Source organism: Salvelinus alpinus, chromosome 7 (genome assembly GCF_045679555.1).
Source record: "Salvelinus alpinus chromosome 7, SLU_Salpinus.1, whole genome shotgun sequence".
NCBI classification, from domain to species: domain Eukaryota; kingdom Metazoa; phylum Chordata; class Actinopteri; order Salmoniformes; family Salmonidae; genus Salvelinus; species Salvelinus alpinus.
The window spans coordinates 28,083,187-28,095,244 of record NC_092092.1 but is presented as its reverse complement, the minus strand read 5'-3'; the positions used below and the strand labels follow the sequence as shown (position 1 = coordinate 28,095,244).

The 12,058-nt window shown below is 44.8% G+C and overlaps 1 protein-coding gene across 1 annotated transcript; it reads left to right on the top strand.

Annotated features, from left to right (window-relative positions):
• The first annotated feature begins 304 nt into the window (after window positions 1-304).
• foxj1b (forkhead box J1b) lies at window positions 305-4,288 on the top strand. The gene is made up of 3 exons (XM_071409731.1): window positions 305-586; window positions 754-1,415; window positions 2,204-4,288. The coding sequence occupies exons 2-3, from the start codon at window positions 825-827 to the stop codon at window positions 3,047-3,049; spliced, it is 1,437 nt and encodes a 478-aa protein (XP_071265832.1). The 5' UTR covers window positions 305-586; window positions 754-824; the 3' UTR covers window positions 3,050-4,288.
• Window positions 4,289-12,058: the final 7,770 nt, after the last annotated feature.

Sequence of the window (12,058 nt, the reverse complement as noted above, 5' to 3'; positions counted from 1 at the left end):
GTATATACTTTTAGAATCCATGGGTAGGCCTACATATCATTTATACGTCCACAAATTGATATAGCAACTTCAGATTCCCCCTTTAACATAGGCTAGCCTACTGTGGATATAATTATGCGTATGCTACATTAATTCCCGAGGTTGAATATGCAGTTCAGCGCGCTCCTCATATCCCCATGAACGTCAGCCGTGTCTGACAAGCCAAGTGAAACCTGGAGAGAAAGGAAACAGCCAATCAGAGACTTCCAAGACGTTTAAAGGGCTTGTGGGCAGTCTCTCCACCTTTATTATGAGCGTCCAAAAACCTAACAGCACCCAGACTTTTTCATGTATCATTCCGTAAAGCAACTGGCCGGGAATTAAATCATTAGGATTATGCAAAAACGACTGAAATGGATGAAATAATCTGATGGATTTTTAAATGAACAGCTGGATCCTACTTTGGTGAGCCTTCCCCCTCTACTCTTGTTGCTCAGAGGATAGTGCTTTGCTGGAGTCCTTTGAGAATAGAGCACAGGGACCGATCGACAGACGGTTGCAACAGGTGCAAACTGTTCCCGAGCATCATCGCTGACCTGTCATTGAGGTAAGGATACAGGCTATCTGCTGTACTATGATCCTTTTTATTACATTTTCGAATCACGTTTTGACACGTTTGGCATGTTGAGCCAAATAGTCAATTTTTTATGGTGTGTTTTTAATACTGTAATGGGGGTAGTGGATCAAATTCGAATTTGTATTTGTTTTGTGCAGGACATCTCATTGAACAGTCCTACAAAATTTTCACATTTTTGCGGGTGACCGTCTCGTGCGTCACGCTCAGAATGCCTGTCCTGATGAGTCCGGAGATCGCCTCCAAGTTTAAGGAGAAATGGCTGAAATTACAGCCAGAGAACCAGGACACCGCAGCCGGGTCAGTGCACCTGGACGACAGCCTGACCAGCCTCCACTGGCTTCAGAACTTCTCCATCCTCAGCACTAACTCAGAAAGATCCACCGGCACCGGCGCCGGTTGCCCCTCACAGCACCTGGTCTCCTACCACCAGCGCCTGTACCCTCCGGGCACCGACTCCCCGTCTAGCCCTCCAGCCGGAGACACGGCCGCTACCGGGATGCCTCTCTGCCTCGGGAGCCCTGTTACCTCTGGCAGTAACTCCACCGATGCGCGTTTGGTGAATTATCCACACCACCAAACCACAACATACCCTCACCTCAACCACCACATCACGCAGATCATCCCACCAGAGGAGATTGACTTTAAAACGAACCCCAAAGTCAAACCGCCTTATTCCTATGCCTCTCTCATCTGTATGGCCATGCAGGCCAGCAAGAAGCCCAAGGTGACTCTTTCCACCATCTATAACTGGATCACAGACAACTTCTGCTACTACAGACATGCTGAGCCCAGCTGGCAGGTAAATGACCCGGCTCTCCTCTGTCTCTCTATTATTGATTAGCTAAATGGTGACAGGGAGAGAAGAGAGAGGGAGAAGGGGGAGAAGAAGGTTTGCCACATGCATATTAAACCTGTTGTTTTGTTGTAAGAGTATTAATGCACTTATACAACATACATTTAAAACACATTTATCCTATTATTTCTCATAATCATCCAGTCTAACAGTAACTTGCACTGTATTCTATTATGTATGACACAGCTTGACTAGCCTAGTCATATTCATTTTGATTTACATTTCAAATCACAGAACATCTCTGCAATTTCTACCCTCCAAGAAATCTCTGTCAGGCTTCTTTCTCAGGGGGCCAAGCACAAGTGCTATACTGCTCCAGGGAGGTGTGTGTGTGTGTGTGTGTGTGTGTGTGTGTGTGTGTGTGTGTGTGTGTGTGTGTGTGTGTGTGTGTGTGTGTGTGTGTGTGTGTGTGTGTGTGTGTGTGTGTGTGTGTGTGTGTGTGTGTGTGTGTGTGTGTGTGTGTTAATGAGGATCCCTGTGAGAGCTCCCTTGGCAGCCAAGCACGGCTGATCATGTTTGAAATGCACAGAACTCTACACTAGAAAGCCTCATTAGGTGCATTTGCTTTCCTACACAAACAACAACAATACCTCCTCCGCCTCTCCCTTAAATGCCTTTCTCTATCTCTTTCTCCCTCTCTCTATTTGACACACACCATTCATACATTATATTAAATTAGATACACATTTAACATGGATTTAACACATTTGTTTCTTTTCCCCTCGCCCTCTCAGAACTCTATCCGCCATAACCTCTCGCTCAACAAGTGCTTCATGAAAGTTCCGCGGCAGAAGGATGAACCAGGGAAAGGAGGCTTCTGGCAGATCGACCCTCAGTACGCTGACATGTTCGTCAACGGAGTCTTCAAGAGAAGGAGAATGTCCTCCAGCCACTACAACACCGACAGGCAGAGCAAGCTCCTACACAACCAGGAAACTGGCTACCACAGAGCCACTCAGCGGGGCCAAGATGGCTACCACTACCAAGGAGCTGGAGCCGGCAACAAGCGTAAACAACCTTCTCCAAAGCAAAACAGCAAGATGGCGCGGACACCCAAATCCCCACTGTTATCCACGGAGGCACACAGCGCAGATGTAGTTCTGAGGGGAGACTTTGACCTTGTATCTGTGTTTGACGATGTCCTCAGTGGAAACTGCAGTACATTCGAAGACCTGGACATCAACACTGCTCTGAGCTCCCTGGGCTGCGAGCTGGATCTGACCCTGCAGGAGAGGCACTCTGTCGGGCTGGGGAGGTGGTGTGGAGAGGGGGACAACCAGACCCAGACCCATGACTCTTATGGCTACATGGAGCTGAGTGGCTCAGTGGGATGTAATAGTAGTAACATAGGGAACATTTACATTCAACAGCAGCAGCTGAACCAGGATCAGTTGTTACAGACCCACCTGCACCAGTTTGAGGAGGTGACTCTGTTCCCAGAGCAGCAGGAGGTGCACCCCTGGGAGGAGATGAAGGAGGAAGTGCAGGCCATCCCTCAGACTCTGGATCAGGGCTTTGGTCTGTGTGAAGGATTCTTCTCAGAGATACAACCCTGGGAGAGGGCTGAGGCCTACCTGTGACAGACCAACCACTGTTGAACCAATGCTTACGCCAGCCCTTAACCAAGCGATTCAGGCCCTAGCCACGACTTCCTTATAGTAAATGCTGGGACAGTGGATTCAGGAGACTGCTGGTCATTCATGTCCTGTCCATGCAGTTCCTTCAGACTGTTGTGGTTTGAAGGAGCATGTTGTATTCGTTTCACAAGACAATGAAACACTATTGGTCTTACCTTCTGCTATGTGCTCCACACTCCAAACAGATATGCACTCTATTGGCTTGTGGGGCAGACCTACATACAGACTACTATTTTTCTACATTAGCATCATGAAATATTATATACATAAAATGTATTTTTTTCTTGTTTGTTTTTGCATTATGTTTTTGAGAGATCTATGCTGTATGTTTATGACTTTATGAATATCTATGTTTCTGGTTTGATCGCTGACTAGAGAAGGCAATGAAGTCAAATGCAGTACTTAGTGTTGGGTCATAGTCAAACCTATTGATCCAATTTCAATGTGTTTTTCAACTAATCAATTTAATATATATATATATCGATTAGAGTCTACGATAAGAGCCTAGATGGCCATGTGTCTTGAGTCATAGGCTATGGCAAAGCAGAAAGAGGGACAGAAATGAACTGAAATGCCTCAATCAGAATACCCAAGCATATGCACTTTGAGTGACAACAGGTATGTTTGAGGATAGAAAATATTTCTGCTGTGCATCAGAATGCTTATTTGCCCTTGTTCCATAAAACATGCAATGTCACAGATTCAGCGTGCACACACCATCATTTGACAGCAACACCACAGCCTTCGTAGGCACTTGCGGTTTTGTTCAAGTTTTCAAGTTTTCTGCCAATCTTACATTTGATTGAACTCTGTTAATGAGTCTGTTCAGGATATACTGAGGAAATCTGAATTCTCTCACTGGGTGATTGGCTTCCATTTTGTGATAATGATTACAGATTTTTGATTTATTACGTCAAACTACGATAAATATACAAATGAACAACAATGGACTGTTTTTGTTTTTTGAAAGATGATTCATTTAAAATGGTATGTTGTTTGGGAACACAGATGAAACAATGAAAAGGCTTGTGCTCTAGAAAGGGTTGCTTTTCTTGAGTCAATTGTGAAGATCAGATCAACCTTTATACAATGTCTTCAATGTCATTCTGTTGTTTTTATTTGTACTCTTATAAGTTGTTAAAAATGCAATCATGCCTCAATGCAATAAATGTTGTCAATTTAGATGTTTTATCTCATTCGTTTGCCATATTGCATGTGAAAGTCAAAGATGCAATCCATTGGTCAATAAGGGTCAAGAACAGCTTGTTCATAGATGAGACGATACATAATATCTAATTCTTGCTCAGGCCCAGACTAGCCTGGTCTCTCAGAATTGCAACATCACATTGAACAAATACCTATAACTCTGTTGGGTCTCTGCCAGTATGGTAGGTCGATGTGATCTGGCCAGGATCAGTGCTAGGTTAGGTTATGAGCTGGTGAATAGAGGTTGTACAGGAGCATTATGTACAGGTGGAAAGTTTATAGAATATAATGTGAAAGGAAACCTTGCTCTCTCAGTTCAGATGCTAAACAAAGAAGTCTCTTGCAGTTGGAGCATGAAGAACGGCATATAGGTTATTTTCTATTTCCAGCTGTCTAATTTTGCTGTATTCTTTCATTTGAAAGATGAATGTCTCTCAGCAGTTATGTCGATCAAGTCTATATCCAGAGAACATTCTCTCAAACCAGGTTAGTTTGAACTAAGAGCAACAGTTTTCAAGGATATTACGTCTGTGCCATACACACATGGTTTCTCCCTTCAAATCTCTTTTTAATTGAAAAAGCCAAAAAAGGGGAGAAAAATGTGGATTATCCAATCCCATTGGTTCTCCCTCCCTGCAGTTGGAGGTCAGGAGTAAAGATCTTTTGGGATCAGCCAAATATCTCAGATTCCTAGAAACAGCAGGGACTGTGCAAAGAGACAGAATCGTGAGGTTACGTGATTTCACAATTTCCTGAGAGCTGATGATAACTATGCTATATCAGTTACATACCAGCCTGTACCAGTTATTATGTTCCAGTCTCCCAGGAGTCCTGCTTATTCTAATGATAATGATGATGGTGGTGAGGCTGTGTGTGTGCCTTGATGTGTGTGTGTGTCTATGTGTATGTATGTGTGTGTGTGTGTGGGGGGGTTTGTAAATGTGTGTGTGTGTGAGGTTTAAATATTGGCTCCCATGTTTGAATAGATAACCTTATCTCTATGGAGGCAGGATTCTGCAGCTCTATTCACCCTTGCTCTGAGACCAGCGCTGCCCAGCACGCGGACGCTGTGACTGCAAGACCAGGAACAAGACTCGCCTGTCACAGTGGGCTAATGCTACGCTACTTTATAGCTTCTCTGGCACTGTGTGTGTGTGTGTGTGTTTTTATAGCCCCCCTGGCACTCCATGGACAAACCCTGATTAGCGGGCTGCATACAGACCCCCCCCTAACACATACAGGACAGGAGGAGGGAATTTGAGAAGTGGAGGGGAGTGGCTAAGATAGGAAATACACCTCAATGATCTTTCTAATAGGTTGATGTTTATGTATGACATGTAAATTAGGTTCCATTTGTTCCATTTGACAATATTTGCTCTTTTCATCCATGTGCTTTGCTGTGTTCCTGTGATACAATGATTTACATTATGAAAGACCGTGCACTTACAAGGTCGTTGTGTCCAAAATTGTAGTCAGAGTGTATGTTTGTGTTTGTGTGTGTGTGTGTGTGTGTGTGTGTGCGTGCCTACATGTCTACGTGTGTCCATGTGTCTGTCTGTCCAGAACACATTACATGTAAAACTCTCAGCAGCCTGTTTTGAATGGGGTTTAGGGATGTTATTGTTAAGCTAAACCCAAAAGCTTTCCTGAAGCATTTAACCATTCTGTCTATGTGACCATGATTAACAAGGGCTGTGTCTTATAACTTCTTCTTCGATCAAAGAGGACAACCACCCATTCTAAATCAACCCCTAGCTACTCTAGGCACCTGAACTATAGGATATAGACAATGGAAGCAAAATGGTGAAAAAAACACCAACTAGTATAATAGGGGTCAAGGTGAAACTATTAACATATTATGAATATACCTATGAAATACTTTCAGGTCTACTCAAGTGCCTAGCAGTTAGGGACTGGGGGTCGATTTGGAATTGGGTACCACCGTTGAACCACTGTATAGTAGTAGTTATGGGGTTATCTATATGCTGCAGAACCGAGAGCTTGAAATGAGAGACATGACATTTATTTTCATGAATCTCATGAATAGCTTATAGTGCTCGCTCATTGTAGAAGATCCTCTCTGTCTATCAAATTGTGCAAAGTATCAGTCCAGTCATGTCTCATAACTGGCCTATAGTCTGATGAGGCAGTGCAATGGACTGTGGTGTAGGATGGAGTTGGTATGTGCCTTAGTGATGTGTGTATTGGTGGTTGGTGTTTTTTGAGTGTGTGAACTGGTGTTCACTCAGGAAAAATTGCCACTATTTTCCAGGGAGTCCCCCGGACTGTTTTCCAGAGGGTATTGGTGTGTGTTGCTACTGCCTATGTCAGTGAAAGGCATTCCTTTCTGTTCCCTGTGGTCACTATGATCTTTGGGTACTATGGGACTAAACTGGCTGCTCAGGGGAGAGAAGGGCGGGGGGCCTGTGAGACTACAGGCTGCTGGCTTTAGAGAGGAGGCCAGCCAGAGGCCAGCATGTCTGGGGTGGGTAAACTGGGCACAGGCGTGGGGGACAAGAGGGACCAGAGGGACACAGTCCTCCTGGACCTCTGCCACACACACTGCCCCATGCCAAACACACACACTGCCCCATGCCAAGCAGCAGAGCAGAGAACAAGTCTGTGCCCAGACTGTCCAAATCCCGCATTGTGTCTGCTGTATAGTTTCTTCGTTCTCCACTCCTCAGACATACATCTCCTGGGAGGTTTTCTCTCACTCTCTGTCCCTCTGGAATTCAGATTCTCAATCTATTCACGGAATGAACTCTGCACTACAAAACTACCAAAGCAACCAACATTCTAAATGAAGGAATAATGTAAAACTAAACAGGTAGACCATGAGAACTGATGTAGATGGGCTTTGACTGGAGAGTGTAGCAGTAGCAGACTGGTCAAATCGCCTTTCTTGAGACACTTCTTTTGGCTTTTCACAGAGATACATTGTCAATCATGGTTAGATTGTCATGATGGAGATGGTCATGGTGGAGATTGTCATAGTGGAGACTGTCATGGTGGATATTATCAAGACAATGAAATGAATGCTTGTATAATACTTCTTAAGTCTCTTGCAAAATACAAATTCAGTAGAATGTGTGTATGTGTGGGGCTCCCTAGTGGCGCAGCGGTCTAAGGCACTGCATCTCAGTGTAAGAGGCGTCGCTGCAGTCCCTGGTTTGTATCCAGGCTGCATCACATCTGGCTGTGATTGGGAGTCCCATAGGGCGGTGTACAATTGGCCCAGCGTTGTCTGGGGTCGGCCGTCATTGTAAATAAGAATTTGTTCTTAAATGACTTGCCTAGTTCAATAAAGATTCAATGTGTGTGCCTGTATTTCTATATACCAACTGTGTTATCCTCTTGAAGGCCCTACACTGAGCCTCTCTCTCCCCGCCATCCACACACACTCCATTCTCTCTCTCAGATTACACATACACTGCTCAGGGCTCTTATTTGATTGGCTGGGCTTTGCTTTGTCAAGCCTGGCATCTGGCACACCAGGAGAGCTACGGTACACCTTATACTGGGCTCTGCCTACGCACACACGCACACATCGCAGGCACGTAACACATATACATACACAATCCATCCCCACCATCATCATCAGTAGCATAAGAAGCGCTCCTAACAAAAAACAGGCCAGTCTAAATCATTTACATCTCTCTGACCCTGATCATGACCTCTATGATCTCACTCCATTGTTGGGAAAGCACCTCTGATTACATAAGGGTGACTGTGTAGTGTGTAACTCTATCTGTCAGGCCTTAGTTAAACTAATCCCCTGCTGGTTAAATATGCATGAACTGACTGGTCACCTGTGTGGGGTGTGAATAGGCCATTATGCCAAACATCAGGTGTCTTCCCTCAACTTGCCTTATAGTGACCAGATCAACATGGTCATGGTAGAAGATGTTTTTGAAGAGCTTGTTTGCAGGACTATGGTTGCATGATGACAAACCTGGCTGAGCTGAATTAGATGAGTAAGCTATGACAGGTAGAGCCTGCCTGAGAGAGCACACACAGACACTCATGCACACACACACACTTTATGTACAAACACACGCATGCACATGCAGGCACGTACACACACACACACACACGCACACGCACACGCACACGCACACGCACACACACACACACACACACACACACACACACACACACACACACACACACACACACACACACACACACACACACACACACACACACACACACACGAGGGGTTAATTAAAACTGATTGGGTCTTGTGGGACCAAACCTACCCCTGACAGGTAAGGTATCAGTCTCACATGTACTATTGTGTGTGTGTGTGTGTCTGTGTGTGTGTGCACATATGTGTAAGCTAAGCAGTGCCTCCCCCTCCCCAAGTGCAGTGCTTCTCAGTGAGACAGGCATGAAGCTGCAGGGAGGCAGGAATTGGTTCCAGAGTGTTCCAGTGTTCCAGAGTGTAGGCCTAATCAGCAGTCGTGCATTAGCATTCTGAAGTGACTCTGAAGAGCATGGTGCACCTCTCTGGATCCTTCTGGGACTGCTGGGGGTAAAGACACAGAGTCTAGAGCCCACGAGCACTACATTAGGCCTATCACTCTGCATAAACGCAGACAGAAAGACGTACAGAAACATACACACACACACAGACACAGACACAGACATGAGATGCACACACACGCGTACCCACACATACACAACGAGCGAAATCCATACAGACAACCAAATTAAGAGCATTGTCTTTTACTGTCTGTGCCAAGATAATGGTGTGTTCATATTAGCATGTTATGTTCTGGTCTGTCACAGGCTGGTTAGAGCAACGTGCTGTTTGCTCATGTCAGCTAAGCAAAGCAATGTTCTATAGCAGCAGCATGGCAGGGCCAGGGGACAGCCACTAACAGTACACACCTCCCTGTGCTCTGCCAGCAGGCTAGAATAGTCAAATTGGCCCCTAAAGAACAGACAGAGCCATGGTAGAGAGCTCCACTGAGGCTGGATGGGAACGCAAGAGAGAGGAGAGCGAGAGAAACAGGGGGGGGGAGAAAGAGGGCGTGAGGAGCCATGAGAGCTTGTTCGAGGAGCAGGGGGAGAGGGATAGAAGGAGAGAGAGAGCGGAGAGGAGAGAGATAATGAGATACGGGAGAAGAGATAGAGGGAGAGAAGAGATAGAGGGAGAGAAGAGAGAATTGGAAAAGAGAAAAATATATGTTTTGTTGTCACATACACCAGATGCACATACACAGGTGCATTGAAATGTGTTGTTTTGCAGGGTCAACTAATTGTACGGCACCCCACTGTAGCAAATTAGGAGACTACCCCCCCCCCCAGAAAAATAAAATAACATTTAATTGTATTTTTCTTAAAGGAACCCAGTCTGGCTTGATTTACTTTTGAAAGTTGTAATAGTAGAATGCAAAAGGTGCATTTTCGATATTGGGTAGTGCATCATCAGTTCCTCTTGTCACGTCAGTCATTGTAGACCTTAGAGAGCTATTTATAACTTGTCAGAAATGTTCAGATCAACTAACCCATGTCAGCTAATTTGTTTATTTATTTAGTTTTTTAGCCCAAAGATATTGTTGTAATTTTTTAGTCACTGAAATATTACATGAATACACATTAGACATGGCAAAATGTATACTGCAAGAAAATGTGCTTTAAAACAGCAAAATGTTCTTTGCACCCCATGACAAAATGTGTAGAATTGCAAGACATAAGCTATAAACCTGCAAAATTTTCTCCACCAACAAGAAGGGTGTGAACAGACATTGGCGCGTGTGCGAGCGCAGGATTTTTCCCAATACTGGAAGGGGGGCCTGGAAGGGGGGCCAAAAGGACTTTATTATTTTTATAAGACTCCTGTGCTAGTCCAGTCTTTTTGTCAATCTCACAGTGAATGTCCCTGACAAACCCTGACAAAAAGAAAAAGCAGTGTGTGTGTGTGTGTGTGTGTGTGTGTGTGTGTGTGTGTGTGTGTGTGTGTGTGTGTGTGTGTGTGTGTGTGTGTGTGTGTGTGTGTGTGTGTGTGTGTGTGTGTGTGTGTGTGTGTGTGTGTGTGTGTGTGTGTGTGTGTGTGTGTGTGTGTGTGTGTGTGTGTGTGTGTGTGTGTGTGTGTGGTGAGGTGTGGTGTGGTGTGTGTCTCTCGCTCTTTCTTCCTAGTCCCACTCTTGTATCTCTCTGCCATTTGGATCCACACATTCTCCCATTCAGGCGAAGAGAAGAGAAGAGAAGAAAGAGAAAATGAGATCAAAAGAGAGGAGAGACAAGTGTTTTCTCCCTAATGCCAGACCTGGTCCAGACCCTGGCCAACTCTGCTGTCATAGTGAGCTTATTATGCTAGACCACAGACACCCTGACACTGCCAATCAACCCAGGCAAACAGAGGAGAGGAGAGTGGGAGGGACGAGAGATGAGAGTGGAGGAGGGAGGGCATGTGTTTGTTAAGTGCATGTAGTCTGTGGCTGTGTGGGGAATCAATGCTACCTTACTGGAGTATGTGAGAGGATCCTGCTGAGCGGGCGTTACTGCGTTTGTGTGTGTGTCCAGTTTGCCCAGTAGAGACAACGAGATACATAGGGTTTCAGTGCAGACATGTACCATTGATTTGGTCCCTTTCTGGGTATCAGTGATTTGTTCCAGTGCACATCGGGGTGAGGAGTGTGAATTCATTAGCGGTGGTAATTACAGGATCCCTCTCTACAGTAGTAATGTGTCATTAAACTCCCTCAGCCTCCCACATTGCCAATTAAGATCAGAGGGGGAGAGGTTAAATACCAACCCACAACCTACAAACTGTGTGTGTGTATTCGTGCATGTGTGTGGTGTGTGTGGTGTGTGCGTGTGCCTGCATGTGCGTGCGTGTGGTGTGTGTATGTGTGTGTGTGTGTTTGTGTCATTGAAGACTCCTCAGAGGAAGGGGAGGACAATCCTCCTCAGGGAATTTCATTTTTTATTTAAATAGTGAAACATTAAAAAAGTTATCATAAGACTATACTAAGTATATTCACATGTCACCAAATAACTGACTAAAACAAACTGTTTTGCGACGGTCTACAGTAGCCTCAACCTTACTCTGTAGGGTAGCACCATGGTGTAGCTGGAGGACAGCTAGTTTCTGAGTACATTCACTTCAACACAAAACCTAGGAGGATCGTGGTTCTCACCCCCTTCCATAGAAATCAAATCAAATCCAATCAAATGTTATTTGTCACATACACATGGTTAGCAGATATTAATGCGAGTGTAGCGAAATGCTTGTGCTTCTAGTTCCGACAGTGCAGTAATATCTAACAAGTAATCTAACAGTTCCCCAACAACGACCTAATACACACAAATCTAAAGGGGTGAATGAGAATATACACATGTAGGTATATGGATGAGAGATGGTCGAGCGATATAGCCAAGGTGCAATAGATGGTATAAAATACAGTATATACATGTGATATGAGTAATGTAAGATGTGTAAACATTATTAAAGTGGCATTATTTAGAGTGCATTGTATAAAGTGACTAGTGATCCATTTATTAAAGTGGCCAGTGATTGGGTCTCAATGTAGGCAGCAGCCTCTCTGAGTTAGTGATTGCTGTTTAGCAGTCTGATGGCCTTGAGATAGAAGCTGTTTTTCAGTCTCTCGGTCCCAGCTTTGATGCACCTGTACTGACCTCGCCTTCTGGATGGTAGCGGTGTGAACAGGCAGTGGCTTGGGTGGTTGATGTCCTAGACTTACACAACATCCAGAGGACGTCATCCAACCTATC